Source organism: Heptranchias perlo, chromosome 11 (genome assembly GCF_035084215.1).
Source record: "Heptranchias perlo isolate sHepPer1 chromosome 11, sHepPer1.hap1, whole genome shotgun sequence".
In the NCBI taxonomy this organism is placed as follows: Eukaryota; Metazoa; Chordata; class Chondrichthyes; order Hexanchiformes; family Hexanchidae; genus Heptranchias; species Heptranchias perlo.
Window position 1 is genome coordinate 27,486,432 of NC_090335.1, and position 27,641 is coordinate 27,514,072.

The following is a 27,641-nucleotide window of genomic DNA, read 5'->3' on the forward strand; positions in this document are numbered from 1 at the left end:
GTTCACAAGGATAGAGGGATCAAGGGTGATATTTGAGGGGGGTTGATGATGGTGATTTTGAAAGGGAGGGGTCAGTGCCTGAGGAAAGGGAGCTGTTTGCAAGAGGGGCTGCAAAAGGAACTTAGGTGATCAACAATTTAGTAGGAATGAGGTCAAGGTAGCAGGAGGCGTGTCTCACGATTGAGATGAGCTCAGTGAAAGATGCGGATTCAGGGCTAGGGTAGTGGGGAGCCTGCGGGGGAGGTATGGCTTGGTGGGTAAGGAGAATTGGGGTGGGTGGAAGAGGAGAACAGCAGAGGCAATTAAACGGATGGTCGCAATCTTAGTGACAAAGTAGTCCATGAGTTCCTTGCACCTGTTGCTGGAGGTGAGGGTGGAGAGCGCTTGGGAGAAGGGTTTAGGATCTTGTGTTTGGCAGCTACTACTGGAGAAATATATTGCTATGCTGCACTTGAAGTAAGAGCCAGCACTCCTTGAAAAAGATTGCCAACCTCATGTTATAAATGAACCAAAAGTGGCAAGGATCACCTTTAAATAGAAACAGAATAGGGTGAATTAGAGTCAAATGAAATATAAAGACAAAAAGGGGAAGAGTGAATGGATTAATAAAGAGACAGAAAAAATTAACAAACAAAAAAGAGGACATTGTAACCTCATTGTGTTTGGGAATTGCTGTATTAGTCCTTGAGAAGTTAATGAGTAAATGGCAAGGTAGGTGTGTGAAATGTAAACATTCTTGACCCATGAAGTATAGAACTAGCACAATCAGGAACAATGGACACCCAGTGGGTGCTGCTTTCACAAGAACATAGGAATTGCTAGACAAAAAAAGACTAAGGTCCATCTAGTTTGCCTTACACCATCCTGGTAGTGATAATGGAGATGTTGACTAATCATGGTAATCAATCTCTATCAATTAGTCTACAACAGACCCAGAAAGTCCAAAGTCACCTTTTTCCTCCCAAGCATGCTACACATCATCTCAAATTACTCATATACCCTATCCCAAATGTCATTTTCTGTTAGAAATCTCTCTCATTTGTATTTGAAGTATCAAAGCAGTTTTGCCTCCTGAAAATTATTGCCTTCTGATATTAACAGGAGTGTGGATGGAAAGACTGGCACAAAATGCCGAGGCAGATAGAAATAAAAACTACCTAGGAACAATTCACTACCTGCTGGAGTGAGATTCCAGCTTCACTGGTCTCTTTATGGGCCTCCAAGGTTGAGTGTCATGTCAGGACCATAAATCACTTTATTAACAATATCCTTTACGACATCAATCACCAGCCCTGAACAACAGCGGCGGGAATAATTCGTAATATTGTCCTAAATCCAACAATTTCACGTGTCGTGAACGGAGAGCTTCACGGCGAGAACAAACTTTTTATCGGCTTTGGCGAGGGTAACAGCTGAGCAAATCGTCCAGCAACTTGCGGAGGATGGAAAGAAACTCATGGCTTATTTCTTTAATTCAGCAAATTGCTGGATATTTTGCGAATTTTTAATGGCTTGCGACGTTAACGCGTCATTCTAACGGCGCAACGTCCAGCAATTTCGCCCAATAATTAATAACAAATAGCGGCTGAGCGACCATCAGCCATTTTAAGCTAAAATGATGCAGTAAAAAACCTTAAAGTAAACGCCGCTCCACATTTTAATCAGCTTGGCAAAACTGCGCTGCTCTTAACGTTTCGTCTTTGGCGCAGAGGATGAAGCCCCAGCCCGGATCCAAGGGCCCCCAGCCCGGAATCCCCCAGCCCGGATCCAAGGGCTCCCAGCCCGGAGCCCCCCAGCCCGAAACCAAGGGCTCCCAGCCCGGAGCCCCCCAGTCCGGAGTCCCCCAGCCCGGGGCTATGTCAGATGCGAGCCCGCCTGCGAGAAGCGGCGTTGCTTCTGCAAACCCGCGCGCTCCAAAACCCCATAGGGTTTCCCATCAAAACGGTCAAACTCCTCCTGCCGAGCGGCTGCGGGACGGCCTGTATCTCTGTCGCTCCTCCACTCCCACGACGTTGACACCTCGAAGCGGCAGCGAGACCCTCGGCCTTCGTCGACGGTTGGTTTGAACTTTCAACTCCTCCCCCCGATCCCGTGGGAATAGCTCCACCCGGAAGTGGTTTGCGTTGTTTTGGTCCGTTTGACGGAAGTGACGTCAAGCGCCGCTGGAAGCGCAGGTCGGTGGAGGAGAAGATGGCGGCGGTCGGTCGGAGCTGACACTGAGTTCAGGGGGTGGGGGGGAAACGGCGTCAACTTCATTGGCGGCAAAGTGCCGAAAGAGGTCGAGCGTGGAGAGGAGAGAGCGCCGGGGCCCCCCCCCATGAGCTGCAGTTAAAGAGCGGGTTGGGTTGTGAGTGCGGAGCGGCGGCTACAGATGTTGGTGAGTGAGAGGCAGAGGGGATCGGGAGCCGGCTGCACCGACTCGGGAAGTGCTCCTCTTATCAGCCTTAACCGTTACTGGAGTGCGATTAAGGGACGTTCGCTTTCATTTAAAACAGTCCGCATCATCCCGGCTGCCTTAAAGTGAATCCCTGCCCCCTGGAGTGCGTGTCCGGGGGCGCAAAGCTCCTGTTTATTTTCTAATTTTGGTGTTAAAAACCTGACGCGAGAGGGATGGTGGAGGCGGGGGTCAAACTTGGAGACTTGAGTTTGTTCATGGACAAGCACTTTCACCCTGACTGAAGCCGTCTGTGGGTCACTTAATTTACTGCATGTATTTTTAAACGAAAGTTATTGGGGTTGGCTGTTTAAATCTTTTTTTAAAAAACATTAGGTGATTTACGAACAGGTGATCCCTTGGCTGAGGTCCATTAAATACACTTACTGTGTTGAAATAAATCTTTTTAAAAATGCAGAAGAAATGTTTTAGACCAATAAATGCAGAAATTACATTTCCACTATTTTTGTGGTCTCATGGTGAAGTACAGTACAACCTGGCACTGTGATCACAGGCTATTTAAAACTTCCTATACTTCAAATATAATTTTGAATTTTCAGATTACAAGGATCACCTTGGCTAATGTTGAGAACAGTAGTTAGTATTGTAGTGTAACTCTTCAGATTGCAATAATGGTTAAATGTTTTTGAATGTAGCACTTGCTGTCTTTATAGTACGAGGGTCCATGTTTTTTGACCTAGGCTGCTTGGGTGTGTTCTATGGAGCATCTTGGTCCACATATAAAGTTTAAATCAGTGTTCCTGTTAATAATATCACAAGCTGTTGAATTTAGTATTCTGATTTAAGATTTGTTCACCAGTAGGGTAACAGTACTTCGCACAATCTTTTTCAGATATCCAGCCCCGCAAAATTCAAACAGAGCAAACCAATGGGTATGAAATATAAACAGAAATAGAACTAAGTTGGCAGGACATGTGAGTCATGTGGCCCATGGGCCGCAGTTTGGGCATGCCTGCTTCAAAACATCAAAATATATTAATTGATTATCATTTCTTAGGCTTTAATCATTGTAGTGCTTAGTGGTTACATTGTGAATTGTTTCTTCATAGCTTTGGTTTAACAAATGTAAAATGGTTTTAAGAAGTGTAGCCTTTGGGCTTCCTGATAGTTTAGGGTAAAACACCTCACAGTAAGGACTCCTGTTTGTGTTGAGCTAACTGATCTCAAGCAGGGCAGTATAGTGGCCTTTTTTGGTGAACAAACTCAGTGTTGCGTCTGATCATTGTCCAGTGACTCCTCTTGGATAGTGGATGTTTGGATGTCAAGTAAGGGTAGAATTGAGCTTGCCCACAATTTAATAGCCTGCCAGAAAATTTCAGCTTAAGATACAAAAAATGGTTCATTGAGCCAGGTATGAGATGGCTGCAGCAATCTATGAAACCAATATGAGGAAAGAGGAAGAAAATTGGGAAAGCAGGAAAAAACCTAAATATTTCCTTTTAGGCTTTCTCTCTACAGTAATAAGCATTAGGGGGTAGTCATTTGAATGGAAGTAAAAAAAAAAAATCTTCAAACTTATTTTAATTTTCTCTCTTCTATGTAGGAGCCGCTTGCTAGCGTGGAGCCTCCTTTGGGCAGGAGCACAGGACGGTCTGGTCTGCGGACTTCCTCACGAATTCCGTCAATGTCACTCCACACTCATCCAACAGAAGGTGCAATTGCAGCAGGGTGAGACGACTATGTCAGATATTTCCTCTTTCGATGAGAATGGTGTGTCATTTCCTACCATAGTAAGACTTTCTCTTACTAGCAGCCTGGCCAAGAACTGATGATGTTTACTTGCTCCTCACCTCTTGGCAGTGTCATATGGGTATGGCAGTGTCAGGTGGGCACTGCTCGAGCTATAGCCATGGCTGTAAGGTAGATGCTGTGTTGCCTTGCTACTCAGCTACCTATGGTTAAACATTTGAGTCAGTCGAAAATTAATAAACTATAAATTACCAAATCTTGTCAATAAGCATGCAAGAATGGTACAGTAAATATACTATTTTTATGTATAAGATACGGAAGGTCTATGTAATAATTCTTAACAGTGCACCACTCCCTTGCCTATTTTGAGATCTCTATCTCTGTCACTTGAAGGCGCAGAGGTAAATATTTTTTTTAAAAAGAGGTATTCCTCCTTCCTGTTGGGTAATGCCTCCCTAAGGTGGATATCCGGGAAATCTGGCCACAGATCTATGTTTAACACTTGGTAGTCTGCTAGTATGCCATCAAACTTCCTTATGGGTATATAAATATATAATTTAGATTTTTAAAAAAGAACATAGAAACAGGAGTAGACCATTCAGCCCCTTAAGCCTGTTCCGCCATTCAGTTATATCATGACTGATCTGTATCTTAACTCCATCTACCTGCCTTGGTTCCGTAACCCATAATGCTCTTGCGTAACAAACGTCTATCAATCTCAGTTTTTAATTTTCAATTGGCCTAGTTTCAGCAGCTTTTTGGGGCGAGAGTTCCAGATTTCCACTGCCCTTTGTGTGAAGAAGTGCTTTCTGACATCACCCTGGAACTGCTTAGCTCTAATTTTAAGGATATGCCCCCTTGTTCTGGACTCATCCACCAGAGGAAATAGTTTCTCCCTATCTACCTATCAAATCCTTTAATCATCTTAAACACCTCAATTAGATCACCCCTTAATCTTCTACATTCAAGGGAATACAAGCCTATTCTATGCAACCTGTCCTCATAATTTAACCCTTTTAGCCCTGGTATCATTCAGGTGAAGAAAGGCTTATTGTGGTAGGGTGCGATTTGTGCTTTTCTCTCAAAGATAAAGTGCACCAAGCATGGATGGCTAAAAGATAGGAGGCAGAGTGTAGGAGTAAATGGGTGGTTCTTGGATTGCCCAGGTATAGCTAGTGGCATGCCCCGGGGGCCTGTGTTCGGACCTTTCTTGATCTCCATATGCATAGATAATTTGGACATTGGCAAAATTTGCTGGATTCCAAATTAGGCAAACTGTGAGGAAGAATGCAAAATACTACAGGAGAAAACTAATTAGGGAGAGGAGTTACTTATATGTGACAAATACAACTCAATGTAGGTAAATGTGAAGTAGTAAGGGAGAATGGAAATATACCCTAAAACGGTAAAATTCTCAATGAATTAGAGCAGAGAGGTCTAGGCATGGATGCACACAGATATTTAAAAGCAGGTTGGGAAAGGTCATAATGAGGACAAATGGGATTCTGGCTTTATATATTGGGACATTAAGTACAAAAACAAGGAGATGAGTGAGTGGGCAAATACATGGCAGATGTAGTATAATGTGGATAAATGTGAAGTTATCCACTTCAGAAGGAAAAACAGAAAGGCAGAGTATTATTTAAGTGGTGATAGATTGGGGAATGTTGATGTACAAAGAGACCTGGGTGTCCTTGTACACCAGTCATTGAAAGCAAACATGCAGGTGCAGCAAGCAGTTAGGAAGGCACATGGTATGTTGGCCTTCATTACAAGAGGATTTGAGTATAGGAGCAAGGATGTCTTACTGCAGATATACAGGGCCTTGGTGAGAACACAATTGGAGTATTGTGTGCAGTTTTGGTCTCCTTATCTAAGAAAGGATATACTTGCCATAGAGGGAGTGCAGCGAAGGTTCACCAAACTGATCCCTGGGATGGTAGGACTGTCATATGAGGAGAGATTGGGTTGACTCGGCCTGTATTCACTAGAGTGTAGAAGAATAAGAGGGGATCTCATTGAAACATATAAAATTCTGACAGGGCTAGACAGACTGGATGCAGTGAGGATGTTTCCCCTGGCTGGGGGTCCAGAACGAGGGGTCACAGGCTCAGGACACGGGGTTGGACATTTAGGACCGAAATGAGGAGAAATTTCTTCACTCAGGGTGGTGAGCCTGTGGAATTCTCTACCACAGAAGGCTGTGGAGGCCAAGTCACTGAATATATTTAAGAAGGAGCTGGATAGATTTCTAGACACAGAAGGCTTCAAGGGGTATGGGAAGAGAGCAGAAATATGGTATTGAGATAGAGGATCAGCCATGATCATTTTGAATGGCAGAGCAGGCTCGAAGGGCCGAATGGCCTACTCCTGCTTCTATTTTCTATGTTATGATGCTGAATCTGTTCAAGACATGATTAGAAATAGAGTAATGTGTGTAGTTTTGGGCATCATAGGAGAGCTGGACTTTACAGCTTGTTTTGAAATACAATTAGTGGAACAATCTAGATAAGATTATCCATGAAATTAAATTGTAGCAATGTTCAATAGAGAGTGACATTTCAGTGATGTGTGCAAAACAGAAATTGCTTTAGGCCAGTATTAAATAGCAAAAAGGCTGCTCTGGTTCTGTGGAAGGGGCATTGAATTGTGAGCATGTAGTTCAGTTGTAGGACAAGGATTGCTTGGTAGGCTGGTTGAATTTCACATTTCCCCACAGGGGGCTGTAGTATGTTTTGCACCACCAATGGAAAGCGATGGATTTATTCCCGGTGCATTGAATCATCAGCCCCAGTCATTCTCACCCCTCAGGGAGTTGTGGGTGAAGGTGAGGAGCATCCCCACAAGAAGGGAAAACTGGTTTAAATCACAGTTGACATTCATGCAGCACTAGGCAGTTAATTACTGAGTAACAAGGGCCACAGGGAAGATTGAGGGTCAGAGTTGAAGTTTGCTTTTTTTTCCCACCTATAGGTGCTAACAGGTTATTTTTCAATTGCGTAAAGGATTGTCTTTTAGAAATCATTTTCAGATTGCTGACAAAACCTTTTTGAGCAAGGTTTACAGATGGCTCAATAGAGTAACTGCACCATCCAGTGTGGTCCTATATGGTTATATACCAGGAAGGTCTGAGGTTCGATACCTTGCTTATGCTGAGTTGGATAATATCCAGCAGAGGCACAGCCAGGGCTTAAACAACCCTAGGCTGGGAAGAGAAAAATCAGCTGGGATTCCAACTCCCAAATGCTATTCAGTGATCCCTATTGGAAGTGTGTTTGTGGAATGAGGACTGTCCGGATTAGGTTTGGCTGCGATACCCACTATGGGACACTTTAGTCATGAAATTACAAACTTGGTAATTGCAGGCACACCCATCCTGGCAGTAGGGAGGGCTGGCCTGGCTGGAAATTGAAGCTAGCCCCTCCTGATTATGATAGGCTCGCAGCAACTGAACAGTGGGTGCTGGGAGTTAGGTTAGGAGCACAGTTGGTTCAGGGGTGCAGGATTTGAGGTGAGAGAACAACTCTTATAGCGGTGCTGAAAGCCTCATCCATGTCTTTTGTTACCTCTAGACTTGACTATTCCAGTGCTCTCCTGGCCGGTTGCCCATTTTCCATCCTCCATAAACTTTAGCTCATCCAAAACTCTGCTGCCCATATCCTAACTCGCTCCAAGTCCCGTTCACCCATGACCCCTGTGCTCGCTGACCTACATTGGCTCCCAGTCCAGGAACACCTCCATTTAAAAATTCTCATCCTTGTTTTCAAATCCCTCCACTGCCTCGCCCCTTCCAATTTCTGTAACTTCCTACAGCCCCCCCAAGATCTCTGCGCTTCTCCAATTCTTGCCTTTTGCGCATCCCTGATTTTAATCGCTCCACCATTGGTGGCCGTGCCTTCAGCTGCCTAAGCCCTAAGCTCTGGAATTCTCTCCCTAAACCTCTCTACCTCACTCTCCTCCTTTAAGATGCTCCTTAAAACCTACCTCTTTGACCAAGGTGTCAAATTTTATTTGATGACATTCCTGTGAAGCGCCTTGGGATGTTTTACTACGTTAAAGGCCCTATATAAATGCAAGTTGTTGTTGTTGCTGCCTGCTCCAATATTGTATGAAAGTGTGCTAAAGAAACAATATTAATATGCAGGAATGACACCCTCTATATCAAAAGAAACTAGTCCTGGGAGTTAAATGTAGCTAAATATAAGTGCTGCTTCCAAGAAAAATCACAAATTTTGACTTAATTTTGGGAATGGAAAACTAGCTTTAAGAAGCCTACATCAGTCTGCCAGGCCAGCAGTCATTTATATTGGCAAGGTGAGTGCTAATCTTATTTCCCCATCCTATCTCTGCAATCTTCTCAAACCCTTTATCTTCTCCCAAATGCCATGTTCCTGTGATTCCAGCCTTCTATGCATTTACCTCCTTTCCTCCCACATTAGTGGCAGTGCTAAACTGCCTCGGTCCTACATTTTGAAGCTCTCCCCTTAAACCTGGCCAACTCTTTCTCACCTATTAAAAAATCTCAAGACCCATGCTTTCAGTCACCCGTCCTAAAGACCTCTCCTAGATCAGCGGCAGTTTTTCTTGTGCTTTGAGACTTTTACATTAAAGGTGCCATATAAATACAAGTTGTTGTAAAAATGGAGATCGAGGTACTGCAGCATTGCGTAATTATTATTCATGAAAGAATGAAAACACACCCATGCTGAATGGTTAAATTTCAACTTTAACGACAGTGAAAGCTTATTTTCCTCCAGAAAAATTGCCCTGCTTCTCTGCGTAAAACCATTGTGCATCAGTAACAGAATGCAGACATGTACCCCTTTTTAGAAAACGGGAGAAAAATATAAAGACAATTTCCATAGAAAACGAATGGAGGCAAGCTGAGGTCAACTCATTCATCTTATTCTACTAGCCAAAAAGCTCTTCTCGGTGTTTGTAGTGGCCTGGCTAGGATTTCATCTGTTTAATAATTAAAATTGCAGCAGATTTGCTGTTGTTTTCTTTTTCTGGTGAAGCGGTGTTTGATGTTTGTCACAGTTTAGGATCAGACTAAGGCTTTTTTCTGCTCATAGGTAAATTGCAATTTTTATTTATTGATTCTCATTCTGCTCCACCCTGTGACATTCTTGTCACTGGATTAATTTATTTTAACGTTCAGGTTTAAAATTGGCACTTAGTGAAATATTAAAAGGTAAAAAGTTCTTTATGCATTTAACAACTTTCTGATTTACAGAGTTGGAAGCCAGGACTGGCTGAAATGAGAGAGCAGATCCATAGTTTTTTTTTTCAATAACGGAGGCATCTTACTGCGCCTGACTAAAACATAGAAACATAGAAAATAGGAGCAGGAGTAGATCTTTCGGCCCTTCAAGCCTGCTCCGCCATTCAATATGATCATGGCTGATCCTCTATCTCAAAACCATATTCCCGCTCTCTCCCCATACCCCTTGATGCCTTTTGTGTCTAGAAATCTATCTAGCTCCTCCTTAAATATATTCAGTGACTTGGCCTCCACAGCCTTCTGTGGTAGAGAATTCCACAGGCTCACCACCCTCTGAGTGAAGAAATTTCTCCCCATCTCAGTCCTAAATGTCCTACCCCTAATCCTGAGACTGTGACCCCTCGTTCTGGAACCCCCAGCCAGGGAAACATCCAGCCTGTCTAGTCCTGTCAGAATTTTATATGTTTCAATGAGATCCCCTCTCATTCTTCTAAACTCAAGTAAATACAGGCCGAGTTGACCCAACCTCTCCTCGTACGACAGTCCTACCATCCCAGGAATCAGTCCGGTGAACCTTCGCTGCACTCCCTCTATGGCAAGTATATTCTTTCTTGGGTAAGGAGACCAAAACTGCACACAACTGGTGCAGAAGGTGGCATCGTGAAAACAGATGTGACGGAGACGGAGAAACTGGGAAAAGGGAATAGACTCCTTACAGGGAGCGGGGTGGGAGGAAGTGTAATCAAGGTAGCTGTAAGAGTCGGTGGGCTTATAATATATAGGTTGACAGCCTATCCCCAGAAATGGAGATAGAGAAGTCAAGGAAGGGAAGGGAAGAGTCGGAGATGGACCATGTGAATGCAAGTGAAGGGTGGAAATTGGAAGCAAAGTTGATGAAATTTTCCAGTTCGGGGTGAGAGCAGGCAGCGGCATCGATACAGTCATCAATGTACCAGAAAAAGAGGTGAGGGAGGGGACCTGAACAGGACTGGAACAAGGAATGTTCCACGTATCCCACAAAAACACAGGCATAGGTGGGACCTATACGGGTTCCCATAGCGACACCTTTTATTTGGAGGAAGTGAGTGGAGTCAAATTAAATCATAATTTGCAGGTTCCATTAAGGTATGAAATAGGAGGAAACTTCAGAAAAACAATAGCCTGAATACATAGCGCATGGAAGATGCATAAAGGATGCATTGTCTTTAAATCGGGATAAAATGTCATGACAATGGCCAGTGAGTTGAGTGGATGGGGAAGTTGTACTGTTGCTGGCTTCTAATGAAACCCCTGCTAAGTCGTCATTAACTGGGTTAGCTGAATTCTTGGCAAACTTTTGTCAGGCCCCTGAAATGAGAAGCTGGATTAAATTTCAACTGAAATTACTGGCCAAAGAATCAAAAACTCAGTTTCGTCAACTTAGACTTGTGATAAGCCTGTGATTCAGATACTAGCTGCCAGGTCGCATTCCTGATCTGTGGTAAGTTTGCTGATCTTGACTAGGGCAGTGCTAAAAGCGCTACAGTTGGCTCAACGCCCCTGGGTTAGGGAGCGAAAAGTAAGCTGGGTTCCAGCGTTTTATCACTGCTCAACAGCCCTGTTGGAAATGTGCAGTGTTGCGACTGGGTGAAGTATGGATCAGGCTTAGCTATTATGCACCCATGGTTGAATAGCCTACTGACTCACTATTGAAGCTGATACATGAATAACGGCCACTTCAGAGAGGATCCAGAGGGTGACCATAGATCAGTCCCCCACAGAGTCAATGCCCTCAGAAGAGTAGGAAGAAAGTTGAAAAGGAAAATATAGTCTCCTACTAAGCTTTTTTTATATTAAAAAATACAAACTTTGCTTAATTGTTGAATGACACGCAGAGTGTTTCCTTTAGAAAATAGGCGGTGGGGCTTTCAAGGTAGGAATTCCCTCTTAATCGGATGATAAATCATGAAAGAGCAGTTAATGACCTCAATGAAATTGTTACATTGTAACTCCCTCTTTGGCATCTGTCCTGTAATTAAGTTTCAGTACATTGTAGAAAGGTGCATGACAGGCTCCCTAATGTTACTGGTTTCAATGGATAGATTTTTATCTTCACCCAGGCAGTAATCTGGCGGAGTGAATCACCTGCTCGTTATAGCACCCGCCTGATTTTCATTCTAATTATCATGCCGTTGATTTGAATGGAGTACAATCAGGCGGGCAATCCAATCTGCCAGGTCACTGCCCAGGCATTGAAGATGAAAATCTACCCCAATACGTGCAAAAAGAACTCTTCTGTGGAAAAAGCAACAGTTCAGCCTCTTGCCTAGTTATCGCTTGCCTTAAATAGCAGTGAATAAGGAACGGTCTATTTTAATTTGAATATGACAGAGATATGTAGTTATGCATCAGTTTAATTGTTACCCTGACAACACCCAGCTGTAGCTCACCACCACCTCTCTCAACCCCTTCACTGCCTCTGATTTGTCATGCTGCTTATCCTCTTATCCATTACTGGACGAGCAGAAATTTCCTCCAACTAAATATTGGGAAGACCAAAGCCACTATCTTCGACCCCCGCCAAGACCCCGTACCCTAGCCCATCGTTCTCCCTGGCCACTGTGTGAGGCTGAACCAGACCGTTCGAAACCTTGGTGTCCTATTTGACCGGAGATGAGCTTCCGACCTCATATCCTCTCCATCACCAAGACTGCCTACTTCCACCTCCGTAATAAAAACAGAAAATGCTGGAGAAGCTCAGCAAGTTAGGCAGCATCTGTGGAGAATGAAATAGAGTTAACGTTTCAGGTCAAAGACCTTTCGTCAGAGCTGGAAGAGGTTAAGAGAGTTAAAGTTTTTGAGCAAGTACAGAGCCAGGAAAAGGAGGGGAGGGAGGGGAGGGGAGGAAAGAACAAAGGGAAGGTCTGTGATAGGGTGGAGGGCACGAGTGATTAAATGACAAAAGGGATGATGGTGCAAGGCAAGGAAGGTGGTAATGGGACAGGTTAAGAAACAAAAGATTGATCAGGATTGGCTGTAAATGGCAGCAGTAGAACCATTACCTGCACTAGCTGACCGAAAAAATGGGAGCAGGGGTTATGATCTGAAGTTATTGAAATCCATATTGAGTCCGGAAGGTTGTAAAGTGCCTAAACGAAAGATGAGGTGCTGTTCCTCGAGCTTATGTTGAGCTTCATTGGAACAGTGTAAGAGGCTGAGGACAGAGAGGTCAGAGAGGGAGTGGGATGGAGAATTAAAATGGCAAGCGACCGGCAGGTCAGGGTCACACTTGCAGACAGAGCGGAGGTGTGCAGCAAAGCAATCACCCAATCTGCGTTTGGTCTCCCTGATGTAGAGGAGACCGCATTGAGAGCAGCGAATACAGTATACTAATTTGAAAGAAGTACAAGTAAACCACTGTTTCACCTGAAAAGAGTGTTTGGGCCCTGGACGGTGGGAAGGGAGGAGGTGAAGGGGCAGGTGTTGCATCTCCTGCGCTCGCACGGGAAGGTGCCTTGGGGAGGAGAGTGGATGACAGTAGAGTGGACTAGGGTGTTGCGGAGGGAGTGGCCCCTTCAGAATATCACCTCCATAACATTGCCCGTTTCCATCCCTGCCTCAGCTCATCTGAAAATCTCATGCATGCCTTTATTACCTCTGGACTTGACTACTCCAATGCTCTCCTGGCTGGCCTCCCACCTTGCACCCTCCATAAACTTGAGCACATCCAAAACTCTGATGCCCGTATCCTAACTTGCACCAAGTCCCATTCACCCATCACCCCTGTGCTTGTTTTCAAATCCTTCCATGGCCTCGCCGCTTCCTATCTCTCTAATCGCTCCACCATTGGCGGCCATGCCTTCAGCTGCCCAGGCCCTAAGCTCAAATTCCCTCCCTACCTCTCCATCTCTCTACCTCTCTTTCCTCCTTTAAGACGCTTCTTAAAATCGATCTCTTTGACCAAGCTTTTGGTCACCTGTCCTAATATCTCCTTATGTGGCTCGGTGTGAAATTTTGTTTGATAACGCTCCTGTGAAGCGCCCTGGGATGTTTCATTACTATAAAGGCACTGTATAAATGCGAGTTGTTGTGGCTGAATAGATGAGCACATCAGAGGATTAGCTAACAAGCTTTGCTTTAAGGGTTTGAAACCTATGTCTAAAAGTATTCAGTTTTAGTCATTTGATGGTAACACCTCTCCCTTTTTTAAATGATGTATGTGTTTGTTGTGTTGTACTAAATATTGAAAAAAAAAACAAGTTTGGAATGAAAAGCGAGAGCAGTGGTGATATGCTAATTGCTGTTAACTGTGTGTTAATCTTGGTGCTGTGCTGGGCTGGCCAAAAGCAGGGGTGGAACTGAAGTTGACTGATTTCCCATTGTTGTGATTTCATTGGATTCTAAACACACCTCAAAACCCAGTTAGCTGTTTCGGGCTAGTTACAGACTATTGGTTTCGAGAAGAATTTATACTAGTAACAAAAACCGAAACTGACAGTGATCACTATAAACACTGATACCGATAGTGATCACTATAAACACTGATACCGATAGTAAACACTGATACCGATAGTGATCACAATAAACACTGATACCGATAATAAACACTGACACGGATAGCGACCGCTGTGGGCACTGACACGGATAGCGACTGCTATAAATATACAAACTGATGTTGATAGTGAGCAGTATAAATAGAAACTGATTGAGAGTAAACACTATAAATACTGATACCGATAGTAAGCACTATAAATACAAACCGATATTGATAGTGAGCAGTATAAATACAAACTAATATCCACCCTCCATAAACTTGAGCTCATCCAAAACTCTGCTGCCTGTATCCTAACTCGCACCAAGTCCCGTTCACCCATCACCCCTGTGCTCGCTGACCTACATTGGCCCCCGGTCCGGGAAGGTCTCGATTTTAAAATTCTTATCCTTGTTTTCAGTTCCCTCCATGGCCTCACCCCTCCCTATCTTTGTAACCTCCTCCAGCCCTACCACCCTTTTAGAATTATGCGCTCCTCCAATTCTTGCCTCTTGCGCATCCCTGATTTTAATCACTCCGCTATTGGCAGCCGTGTCTTCAGCTACCTAGGTCCTAAGCTGTGGAATTCTCTCACTAAACCTCTCCACCTCTCTACCTCTCTCTCCTCCTTTAAGACGCTCCTTAAAACCTACCTCTTTGGTCCTGTTATCTCCTTATGTGGCTCGGTGTCCAATTTTGTTTGAAAATCGCTTCTATGAAGCACCTTGGGCTGTTTTACTATGTTAAAGGCACTACATAAATGCAAGTAGTTGTTGTTGATAGTGAGCAGTGTAATACAAACTGATATCGATAGTGAGCAGTGTAATACAAACTGATATCGATAGTGAGCAGTGTAATACAGACTGATATCGATAGTGAGCAGTGTAATACAAACTGATATCGATAGTGAGCAGTGTAATACAAACTGATATCGATAGTGAGCAGTGTAATACAAACTGATATCGATAGTGAGCAGTGTAATACAAACTGATATCGATAGTGAGCATAGAAACATAGAAAATAGGAGCAGGAGAAGGCCTTTCAACCCTTCAAGCCTGCTCCACCATTCAGTATGATCATGGTTGATCCTCTATCTCAATACCATATTCCCGCGCTCTCCCCGTACCCCTTGATGCCTTTTATGTCTAGAAATCTGTCTAGCTCCTTCTTAAATATATTCAGTGACTTGGCCTCCACAGCCTTCTGTGGTAGAGAATTCCACAGGTTCACCACCCTCTGAGTGAGGAAATTTCTCCTCATCTCAGACTTAAATGTCCTACTCCGTATCCTGAGTCTGTGACCCCTCGTTCTGGACCCCCCCAGCCAGGGGAAACATCCTCCCTGCATCCAGTCTGTCTAGCCCTGTCAGAATTTTATACGTTTCAATAAGATCCCCTCTCATTCTTCTAAACTCGAGTGAATACAGGCCAAGCCGACTCAATCTCTCCTCATATGACAGTCCTACCATCCCAGGGATCAGTCTGGTGAACCTTCGCTGCACTCCCTCTATGGCAAGTAAATCCTTTCTTAGGTAAGGAGACCAAAACTGCACACAATACTCCAATTGTGTTCTCACCAAGGCCCTGTATATCTGCAGTAAGACATCCTTGCTCCTGTACTCAAATCCACTTGCAATGAAGGCCAACATACCATTTGCCTTCCTAACTGCTTGCTGCACCTGCATGTTTGCTTCCAGTGACTGGTGTACAAGGACACCCAGGTTCCTTTAATACAAACTGATATCGATTTAGAGCAGTATAAATACAAACTGATATCGATAGTGAGCAGTTTAATACAAACTGATGGATAGTGAGCAGTTTAATACAAACTGATATCGATAGTGAGCAGTTTAATACAAACTGATATCGATAGTGAGCAGTTTAATACAAACTGATATCGATAGTGAGCAGTTTAATACAAACTGATGGATAGTGAGCAGTATAAATACAAACTGATGGATAGTGAGCAGTATAAATACAAACTGATATCAATAGTGAGCAGTATAAATACAAACTGATATCAATAGTGAGCAGTATAAATACAAACTGATATCGGTAGTGAGCAGTATAAACACTAAAAAGTTAAATCTTAATGCAACATCATGGATAGAAATTTATTGAAGATCGGAAAAATAAAATCGGGTCTTGCAGTTTGGTTGAATTAAGCAATACATTGTCTATAGGTGGATATCTGAGTAACATTTCTGTTACTGTAATTAATTTATTTTGGTGTCTGATAATCTAACTAGCTGCTGACGTTAAGCCTTTGAGAACGGCAATAAGATTTGTGTTTAAAAACACAGCCGGTGCAGAATTGCTTTTGTAGATGTCAAATTTCTAAAATATAGCTATTAGCATGAGCTTTGGGCAACTTTAGAAGTTATAAATATGCAATGGTTAATATTTATGTTGTACGTTGGGGGGCGTGGGGGAGTGGCAGCCGGGGTGAGCACTTGTAGCCAGTAATTCTGTACATTCTTTAAAATTAAATGTTTTCATTTTATCTTGATCCGTATTAAGATTCATCCTTTTGACTGTTTCAGGGTATTGATGGCAGGAAACGTGGATGTGTACAACTCTTCTGTTCATGACTCCTGTGTTTCTTCAGGGTTTAAAACCCTGTATGAGGAGGGATTATTATTCGATGTCACCCTAGTAATTGAGGATCACCAGTTCCAGGCTCACAAGGCACTATTGGCTACGCAGAGTGACTATTTTCGAATAATGTTCACAGCTGACATGAGGGAGCGCGACCAGAACAAGATTCACCTTAAGGGACTCACTCCAACAGGCTTTAGTCATGTCCTTCAGTTTATGTATTATGGTTCCATTGAACTGAACATGAGCACTGTCCATGAGATCCTGCAGGCAGCCATGTATGTCCAATTGACTGAAGTGGTGAAATTCTGCTGTTCTTTCCTGTTGTCAAAAATCTGCTTGGACAACTGTGCAGAAATCATGCGACTCTTGGATGATTTCAGTGTTAATATAGACGGTATCCAAGAGCAACTGGACAAGTTCCTGCTAGAGAATTTCGTGCCACTCATGTCCCGAGCTGACTTTCTGTCATACTTGAGTGTTGAAAAGCTTTTGTCATGTTTGGAGAATGATCAACTGAGCCGATTCCCAGAGATTGAGCTCTTTGAGGCTGCGCAGGCCTGGCTGCGACATGACAGAAGCCGCTGGAGGCACACAGATGCCATTGTTCAGAATGTCAGGTTTTGTCTGATGAATACGACAAACGTTTTGGAAAAGGTTAGTATGTTTGAAAGCAGCAACCAAGGCTCGACACTTAGCTAGACCATTGAGTGTGCTGTGGGGAAAGTATCAGTCAGGATCCATTTACTCTTTGCTTTCGCTGGTTGATCTGTTATAATAGTTAGTAGTGACTCTTTGCCTCCTTTGCTTCTTCCTTCACTTTTTAGCTCTTGCTTTATGCTATTGCTGATTATGCAGGATTCTTGTATCATGGGGTGAGGGAATGTTATGATGACATTTATGAAAAACATAGTTTACCTTAAATTTTTGTTGTGTGTCATATAGTACTGTGATGTAAAAGCTTTTTTGATAAAACACGAATTTAGATAAAAATGCTTTGGTCTAGTATTTCATAGAATTGATTTCTCAATATACTTGGGGAGGGGGGTAGCTTTTTGAAAGTTATCCCAATGCAAACCATTATATTAAGCTTTTATAGTAAAAGCTCTAAAGCTCTGCTTTAATACTTCTCCTTTTCAAACTAGAGTCGTTCCCATTTCTGATGCAATCTTGGTTGTGAATGGTAGTACAAACACCTTGGATTCTGTGACAAGCAGATTCTAGCGAGCCTTTTGGTCACTGGTGGTCTGTAGTCTCCACTTCACGTGGAACTGGTCCTGGATCCACCTGTACCAGGAGATAGTACAAGATAGTATTAACAGAGGAAGACGGAAAGACACATAATTAGGGACTAAGAGTCAAAGGACCAGTTTACATGACTGATGTTCAGAACAAAATATCCCTATAGAATTGGGCTATCACTAAGCTATGATTGGTTATCCAGACTCAGGGGGTGACTGGCATTACTTATAACTTTTGTGAAATCAGCTGAACTAGAATTATTTTTCTAACTTTTCAAAAGAACATTGCTCTCCAGCAGTCATTTCACAGTTTTGCTTTATTCTCCTGCAGTTTGGTGGTGGTCCTGTCATCTTTTCTTAGAGTGCACCTATGGGAAGGGAGTCCAAGTGTGTTTGTGTTCAAAATCCTCTTGTTCAAACTCAGACCCAACAGGGTCCATGCAGTAGGCGTCAACGTGATTGGATTTGAACAGAAATTTTTGTCCTCGCACATTGCACCACGAGACTGTCAAGATACTTTGTTTGGAACAGAAAGCACATCAGCAAACTGTGCAGAAGCTGTTGTATTTGTGTATGTCATAGTCATCATGAATTTAGAGAAACTAAATGAACATAGAAAGCCCAAGAGATTTGAATTCAGGCAGTTCTTGATAGGGTTCATTCCCCTGTAAAGGAGAATTGTGTAGCCTTCTGCACTTGAGTTTATTCAAATCTGTGCACACACAATTTAATACAATTCCACATCAGCAGGAAATGTCCTGTTATGTCTCCCAACGTTTGTGCGGATTGATTGCAATTGATTATAACTTCTGTAAATGTGATAATTCTTGTAGCCAAGAAATACAGTGGAGCACACTTAAGATCAACTATTTTTCTCTCCCAGGCCATGCATTTTTTGCAACCATGTGTATAGGTGTGCAAGAGCTGCTGTGGAGGCACTTGCTAGGAGACCAGAGGAATGCTCTGAGCATGCTTCTAAATTTTCTCCTCCATCTCTTTGAATTATCAGCAGCATGACTATAATCAGAGATGCAGTAAAGTGGGAATTTGTGCCTGCACTCTCCCTTCTTCCCTCTGCCCACTCATAATATTCTTCTTCCAGTGCCTTGAGCTCTGCACCACATAAAACTGAAGATTAGTTCTAAGGAGATCCAATCCCATTCAAAGTTTTGTAATCCATGTACAGAACCATTTTGATTCTCAAATTAAGTACTATCTTATGTCAGTCCTTTTAGACCAGCGTTATCAGCTGTTGGCAGCTGAAGAGCCGATAGCCCAAACAACACCACTTGTAATCAAATGACTTACACAGCACTTTCTTGGCTATACATCCAGTTGTGTTAAATTGATTGATGTACATAACATATAGATGAATTTGCTGCTTTAACATTACATCTAGTGGCGCTGTTTGATAATGACCTCCAGCTGCCATAGGCCCTGGGCTTTGATAAACTCTGCTGTAGCCTTTAGAGCTCACTAGATGTTTCTAGTCAGATGCTGTACAGCATTCACAGTGAACTGATAACACTTGTCTGCAGAAAGTAGGCGCTGCAATATACTTTTTCATTCCAACCAAAAACAACGGAGAACGATTGGATAAAGCCCAGAATTTTCTCAGGCAGATGAGAATTGAGCTTAAGATGGTTCCACTGTAGTAATCAGTAGATGGCACATGTTACAGCCACTGTTTTTCTAAGTTGTGACTTGGTGAAGTGGAGATGAAGGAAGCAGTGTTAGTGACTGTAATTGCCATTCATCTTATATGTGAAAATGTACACATTTGTGATGTTGAAATAATTACAGAAACTTTCTTGAGCAAAATAGATGTGTTTTTTGTTTTTGTTTGGTGTTTTGTTTTGTTTTTTTTTGGTGCGGGGAGGGAAGGGACAGGTCACACACTTTTACTCTATTACAGCTCACCTTTTGCAGTAACACACCAGCCCGTGTGGCGTGGACCTGTACTCCTAGCACACAACAAAGTGCGGAGAGCATTTGTACTGGGGATACCGACCTAACCTGTAAGTCTTGGTGCATTTATTTGTACATAACGAGTGTAAATAAAACAAAAGCTGCAAGAACGATTGGAGCACAATGTGCTGATTTGCGCTGACTGTGTAATATGATTGGCCATAACTCTAAGGAAGAAAGACATGATACCATAGTTTTTAAATCTTAATTAATTTGGAACTTTTCTCAGAATTATTGTGGAGGATCTTTTTGCTATTTGATTTCTTTTTCTCCTCCCTTCCTCCTGAATTAATCAATTGATCGACCTTGGCAAAACGTGAAGTACAAGAGGTAGCTCCACGTGAGGCTGACCAGGTAACTTCAAGCATTGTCACAGGTAAATTCTACCTGGAATTTTTAAAAATCTCACCATTTTTACTTTGAGAAGAGGAGAATTATTTAATGCTACATTTTAATTTTGTATCTGCTAAAATGCTTCAAAAATTTGTTTTTCCTCCCCCACATAAAATGCTGCAACTTGGTGCACTTAAGTTAAATTATAAGTAGTATACCACAGTAGCATGAGGTTAGCTACACTAGTTCAGAGTTTTCACACTTTCACAATCTCATCTTTTTATGAATTATACTATCGTGCATTCAATTGCAACAAAATGATAATTCTACAGAAACCAGCAATTCCAACTTTCCTGGACTCTCTCCTGTCCATCTATGCTAATACAGAAAGATCCTTTGCTTTATTTTTATTCCAGCTGTAAATGGCCAGCATTGACTCTCTACCAACTTCCTTCCATTTTGGATGCCCATATTTTGCAATATCATTTGCATGACCTGATTAGGCGTGAGCTTGGTGAAAACCATATGCAGCACTACAGACAAATTCTTCCTATTAATACATTTGAGCTGTTATTTAAGTAACGAAGTAGGTTGGATAGTGTACTGCAGTTTTAAAATTAATTTTTCCTCTCCTCTCTTTCCCCCACCCCCCCAAAAAAAAGTACTGCTTCTAATTGATCTATGAACAAGGTCCTTTTTAAACTTGGGTTTTGTCACCTCAGGTTAAATGTTTTACTAGACTTACTGGGACTTGTGTACTTTATTGATTTACTTCCAAAGCCAGGCATGCTAAGAATGGCTTGGTGCTGAAATAAATATTCTTGAAGAATCAACTCTATTGTTATGAATTGAATACTTGGGACAGTGCTTTCCATGGTCTCCTTTACATTACAGATCTGCAACTGATTTGAGATTAAATGGTTAATCTGCTTTTGTTTTCTTGCAAGCAGTAAACCTCATCTCTCGAGATATTAATACACCTTATACATGTGACTCATCCTTTTGGGGATTGCCATGCAGGTGTTGTGGAAAACTTTTAAGTGGGCTAATAATTGAGAATTCCAAGGTTCTATGATGCCTGCACCATATTTTTAAATTCTTAAGAGTAAGAGAAGGTTTCGGCTGCCCTCTGACACTTTACTTCAGACGGAGAGTATTGGTTAGGGGAAACAAATGTTGGGGTGCTTCTAAAAGTTTATTTTTTAAAGAACAAATATGTGAGCTCAATTTGTAAATTTTCCATATGGCGTGAGGGTGATCTCCACAGATCAGGAACATCCCCAGTTTGTTCCCTGGACACTGGTGTCCCCAGCCAAGGGATGGGAAATATCAACCAAGGCTTCAGCTTTTGATCACTATCAAGTTCCCTTTGCTGGAAAGTGTGTTCACATGGAAGTCAGGTGAGGACAGAACTTGTCTTAACTGTGATGCTGCTATGGTCAAATAGTTTGCCAGGATTCGCCATCTTAGCTTATTGTGAAGGATGTACACTTGGGTGAGTTGCAGGAAGGCTGCTGGTGCCTATGAACCATTCCCCAGTGCAAGTCCCTGCCATCAGAAGAGGAGGAAGAAAATTAATGGGAGAAAATATAAGTGCAATGATACATTTTCCACTTACAATGAGACTTGTGTGTCTTTGTATGATCGTCACATTCTGGATAGTTTCCTTAATTGTATTAAACATTATTTTACACAAGGTATTGTTGAGAGTGTTACTTTGCCAATCATTACATAGAGGGTCAGATGGAAAATCTGTCCATACCTGCACTGTTTTCTTAAAAAAAAAATTTAAAACTCAACTTTTTACTTATTCGATAAGGAATTGGGTAATAAAGAACTGTATGAAGTTTTTTTGTGAATTGAATGATTTCTTGTGGAAGAAACATGCCATCATGAAATGACTTTTCTTCTCATAAACTGGTTCCTGAATTCTAACTATATTCCTACGGTTTCATTGCAGTCACAGGGCACTTTGTATTTATTATAGTGAGGGGGTGTGCTGATTGCAGTACGTGACTGAAATGTGTAATAATGAAGTCCTAGGTTATGTACAATTAGTAAAAAAGAGACCCACTATGCAGTACAGTTTCTATTTTCTTTGTATTAACTCTCAGTAGCTAGTACAGGTTAATGTGTGGAGTTGTTTTTTGTTGCAATACTCCACCCCTTCTCTTTCCTCCCCCCAGATTATTGCAGTATGGTACAAAGAGTCGTCACGTAATCTCCAAATGAGGTCCAATGTTGACCTACAGTCTGTGAAATGTAATATCCTGGATGATATCATCAGTTTGTGCAAACGTCAAAGGGTAATCAACATGCACTTTAAATGGCCTCTCAGTTGGGATTGGAATCCATGCGGTTGAAAATAATTGTTGCTGTACCTTCTGAAGGAAAAGTTAATGATTGTGGCATCAAAACAATTACATATTGAGCGCCTTATATTTAAGTGAGGCTGCTTAAATGCTCTTCCAGTCCCTGCAGTATTAAATATCCAGGTTAAGTTGGAGGTGGTCGGATATTTGATTGTTTTTTTATAAATGGGCAAATTCCATGTTGTCCTCCCTGTAGCATAGTAACTTGATAACTAAATCATTAAGAACAAAGCATGGCTGCAAAGTTAACAATGAAACTAAAATATCGCAGTTGCTGAGGTTTAGCTTGCTGAAGATATTCATCTTGATCCAGCTACACAGTGATTTTTCCCAATGAGATGGTGCAGTATCCATTAAGTTTTGCTGGATATCTTTTATCACACTTTGATCATATTCATTTGTAAAGTACTTGGGGAAAGTAGCAACCTGAAATTTTTGCTTTCTGTGACAGAGCTCCACCCTATTAAACAGACTGAGGTAAAGTGCGAGTTGTGTAATTAGATTTTACGTCACTACTTGCTGATTGTACTTGTATGTAATTTACACTGTATTACTATTGCTGTGAAGGCTGGATTGCAATGTTGATAAGCTAAAGTGCCTGTTGTGGTCTGGCCTAAAATTGCCCAACCATTAAGTCTAGAGCTTTTGATATTGATTGTTGCAGTTGGTCCTTTTCTTGGACAAGAACTTCTTGTTGTAAACACTAACTACATTGGGGTTGACAACCAGAACTGATTTGAAGACTAGAGCAGAAGTATTCTTGCTTTTTAAAGTTAATCTTTCCTATTGCCAAATTGTCACCATTTTATTATATATTCTCATTTCTTCTCAGGTAAAACCATCTGAATTTTATCGCTACTCTCGGCAGCTGCGTTTTGAGGTTGAGCAGGCTTTAAGTTACTTTCAGAACATTAATCAACAGCCTCTCCTGGAGATGAAATCGAATCGCATTCGCTCTGCCAAGGCACAGACTGCAGTTTTCCGAGGAATGATTGGACACAGCATGGTGAATAGCAAGATTCTTCTCCTGCACAGGCCCAGGGTCTGGTGGGAACTGGAGGGTCCACAAGTACCGCTGCGACCTGACTGCCTAGCAGTAGTGAACAACTTTGTGTTTCTGTTAGGAGGGGAAGAGTTGGGTCCTGATGGCGAATTTCATGCCTCTTCTAAAGTTTTCAGATATGATCCCCGACAGAATTCCTGGTTGAGAATGTCGGACATGTCTGTCCCCCGATCTGAGTTTGCTGTTGGCATCATTGGAAAATACATTTATGCTGTGGCAGGGAGAACGAGAGACGAAACCTTTTACTCAACAGAACGTTACGACATCACACAAAACAAATGGGAATTCATTGATCCATATCCAGTCAATAAATATGGCCATGAAGGAACAGTTCTCAACAATAAGCTCTACATAACTGGTGGCATAATGTCCTCCTCAACCTCCAAACAAGTATGTGTATTTGATCCCAGTAAAGAAGGGACTGTAGAACAGCGGACAAGGAGAACGCAAGTGGTTACAACGTGCTGGGAGAACAAGGCCAAAATGAATTATGCACGCTGCTTTCATAAAATGATAGCCCACAATGGGAAACTCTATGTATTTGGCGGGGTGTGTGTAATTTTACGGGCATCTTTTGAGTCTCAAGGCTGTCCCTCTACAGAAGTTTATAATCCTGATACTGATCAGTGGACTATCCTAGCGTCAATGCCCATAGGAAGAAGTGGACATGGAGTGGCAGTTGTTGAAAAGCAGATAATAGTCCTTGGTGGCCTTTGTTACAATGGTCAGTACAGTGACTCCATACTCACCTTCGATCCAGAAGAAAATAAATGGAAAGAAGATGAATATCCAAGGATGCCTTGTAAGCTGGACGGCCTGCAAGTCTGCAGCCTTTACTTTCCTGACTTCATATTGGAACATGTTCGGCGATGTACCTAAAACGTGGCTTTGGCTACATTACACTAATCAACTGGAGGGGAAACAGAGTAGATTTTTAAAGCAGTGGGGTGAGAGCAAGTTATGCAGTATTGAAAAGCTATTGCCCTCGATATACAAGATGCCAAAAGAAGAAGCTGTGTACATCTTTGTGCAGTTCAGAGTTTTTTTTTGTTTAGTTTTATTCTGTGTAGTCTTTGTCAAAATCTATTATAGATTTTAGATTCATTAATTGTCTACCATGTAACTTTAAAAACTTTTAATTATTAATGGGGAAGTTTACATTTATAATTGACACATTGCCCATTGATACCCTTGCATCCTCAGCCTGGCACTCTTAGTAATTGGTACAATTTCTGGAGAGCTTCCTAGATTTATCTGAATTGCTGACCACTTTTATCATTTATTAGGTTTTACCTTTTAGTTTCCTCTCCTGTTTATACTTTAATCAACTACTTTGGTCTTTCCACTAAAATTTTATTTCTCGTGAATTTGTAATCCAGTTTCCCCTATTATCTTTCACTGTCTGATCAATCTGGTTCAGAATTATGCATCCATCAAAAAACAAACTGTTTAAAACAGCAGCATTATTAAAAGACTCCATTCTGCAGTTAGTTTAATGCAGGAGGCCTTAGAGTTCACAAGAACCGGACAGGTTAGCTATTTTTGGAGGGGGGCATGGAGAAAAAGATGCAATCTAGGAGCTATGGGTATTTTAGCAGAGTGAATCAATGATTTTTGGGGGGAAAATGAAAACCTTTTGAAGGAAGTGTTGAATTTCCTCCTGTGTATAATCCTGTGCTTAACAGATAAGTTTTGTGTGTTCACTTTTCATAAGCTTTCACATGAATAGAATCTTTTTGTTTTTAACTTTATTTGTAATGTAAAAGTTATATTTTTAAGAGCGTTTCCAAAGGACAGCCCTGGAAACCAAAACTCCAGCGTGAATTGTATCCTCCGACTATTCTAGCTCCGACAGTACGAACTAATTTAAGAAAGGGTTGCTGGGAAATCCTTCATTCGGTCACTGCAATGTCTTTTGTATGTTTAAAACTTCATCTTTGTGTGAATGAGGGGTTTGAGATAATAGGATAAATTAGAATTACAGGAGTCGGGTAAACAAGACCCATGTTGATTTGAGTTGAAATGAACTGTATTGTGTTTGAGTGGTGATAACACTGGAAAGGCTTCTCTTTTAAAAAGAAAAAATGTTCTGTTCTAGGAACAAACTGTTTTTCAAAATGCACATAAATGTATATTTTAGTACCATCTCCATGCCATCAATATATTCCAGAATGAACAGTAAACTCTACTTGCAGCTTTTCCAGCGACTGATCAATTTTTCTTGCACATTTGTAACACTTTTTATTTCTCTTTGTGATGCACAAAGCTTATTTAAAAATATTGGACACATTTATCATTTTAACCATTCTGGAAACCAAAAAAAAAGTAAGTCATGGATTTGATTGTAGGAAAACTAGTAGACTTTTCAAAAAATTGTAAAGGGACAAAAAAATCAGGAAGTGTAAAAAATGTTGCAATGTAAATACTGAATCTTATTTTTCACTGCGGGCAAAGTGGATGCATCAAGCTTCCAAATAAAGTGTATTTAGTTAGTTATAATCTTGAAAGTTTGTGCTACAGAAAATTAAAATATTTAAAAACCGATGATTTATCATCACTTTGACATACGCCATTGTTGTAGCAATTAAGCGATCTAAATTTAAGACCTCACAGTTACAAGATGCCATCTATAAATCAACAAGTTGTCTTCATCAATCCTGTATAGGTGACTGTAGTCACTGTAACACAACCTCGTCACTTTACAATGTACGTGTTCCAGTTCAGTGAGGAGCACTTTTGCCAGCAGCCATTTTGCTTGTTTTATAAATTCCATTTCCACTAATAAAGGGCCATCTACTAGACTGCATAATGTACAAATTATCACTGATTTTTTTTTTAAACACAACTCCCTATACTGAGTAGTCTGCTTTTTATTTGAAGCCTTAAGATGAGGCTAATTTATAATAAAGATGCGAGAAAAGTCTGTGGGGTGGGGATGGAAGAAATTAAACCAATTCATGAAAACGATTACAGTCATAAGGGGAGAGCTTGTGTCGTACAGAAATATATGTAGATGACATTTTTGTGTCTGAAAACTTTACACTCTTAACGGGATGACACTATTTGTGTACAAGTCATATGCCCTGATCTGGGTTTTAACAAATAACCTGAATTTAAAAATCTTGCAATAGGCAAAGGGAAGGTTCTTAGTTCCTTATTTTCCTGAAAGTTTTGGTAACTACAAGAAACTGGGCATTCAGACTGTTGTCCCAGGGGTTTTAAGTGCCTGTGTTCACAAAGTAAGTCTGAGGTTAAGACCAGTCTGCAAGGATTCTTACAGTAAATCATTTTGTTCTATTGTGACTAAAATTGAGGCACTGAAAAGCACAGCAAACCTAAATTTCTGTAATGCATTGTCAGGGTTTTATGTAAAAGGGACATTTTTCTACATTTGAAACAGACTATGTAAATCATAAATGTTGGGCTGGTTTTGGACCATTTCACCAATGCAGCCAGTGTAGTTAAAGCAGTGTAGTTAAAAGGAATTATAGTTTTCTTAAATGCAGTAACAATATTTTTAGATTTTATTCTCCCACTTAAAGCCTACTCGTTTCCGTTCATTGTCGAGTCATAGAGCAGCTGTTCTGTTGGTGTTGATGTCCACCTCGGCCAACAAAAGCAGGTATCAGCATTTGAAATGCATTCACGTGTTAACTATTTGACTGAATGTTCATGTCTTATTATTTATATTAACTGTATAACCTCACCAGAAAAGTTGGAACCACACTGCAGTACAACATACAAAATATTCAAATACCCACCTAATCAGTGCAAAAAATCTTTTGTGACTTTTTAAAGCTGAAGATATTTGTAAAAAATGTAAAAAGTGTTAAATAAAAGAGTTGACTTTTAAAAAGGATTCCCTTATTTGTCAATTCTACTCAAGTATTTGAACATCTGAAACTACTTTCTATCAACAAGCAGTGCCTTAATTCCTTTTATAAGTAATGCAGGAAAGAATCCCAAAAGTGGCGTTAGTGGGCTTACCCTAATTTCTGTCAGTTTGAGGGCAAATAAATATATTTGTATTTTCTATTTTATTAATGTATCAATGGACATACGTGATATTGGGATGCTTGTTTGCAAATGCGGCAGTGCTCAAATGATTATGGAATGACTGAGTACAGGATAAAATGAATTGTACATGATGTGTGCAGTGCTTTTACACTTTTCAACTCATGAAAATCTA

The 27,641-nt window shown here is 41.4% G+C and overlaps 1 protein-coding gene across 1 annotated transcript; it reads left to right on the plus strand.

The window, feature by feature from the left end:
* The first annotated feature begins 2,143 nt into the window (after nt 1–2,143).
* On the plus strand, nt 2,144–27,308 carry klhl15 (kelch-like family member 15). The gene is made up of 4 exons (XM_067992745.1): nt 2,144–2,377; nt 3,999–4,123; nt 16,421–17,132; nt 23,222–27,308. The coding sequence occupies exons 1-4, from the start codon at nt 2,372–2,374 to the stop codon at nt 24,329–24,331; spliced, it is 1,953 nt and encodes a 650-aa protein (XP_067848846.1). The 5' UTR covers nt 2,144–2,371; the 3' UTR covers nt 24,332–27,308.
* The last annotated feature ends 333 nt before the right edge of the window (nt 27,309–27,641 follow it).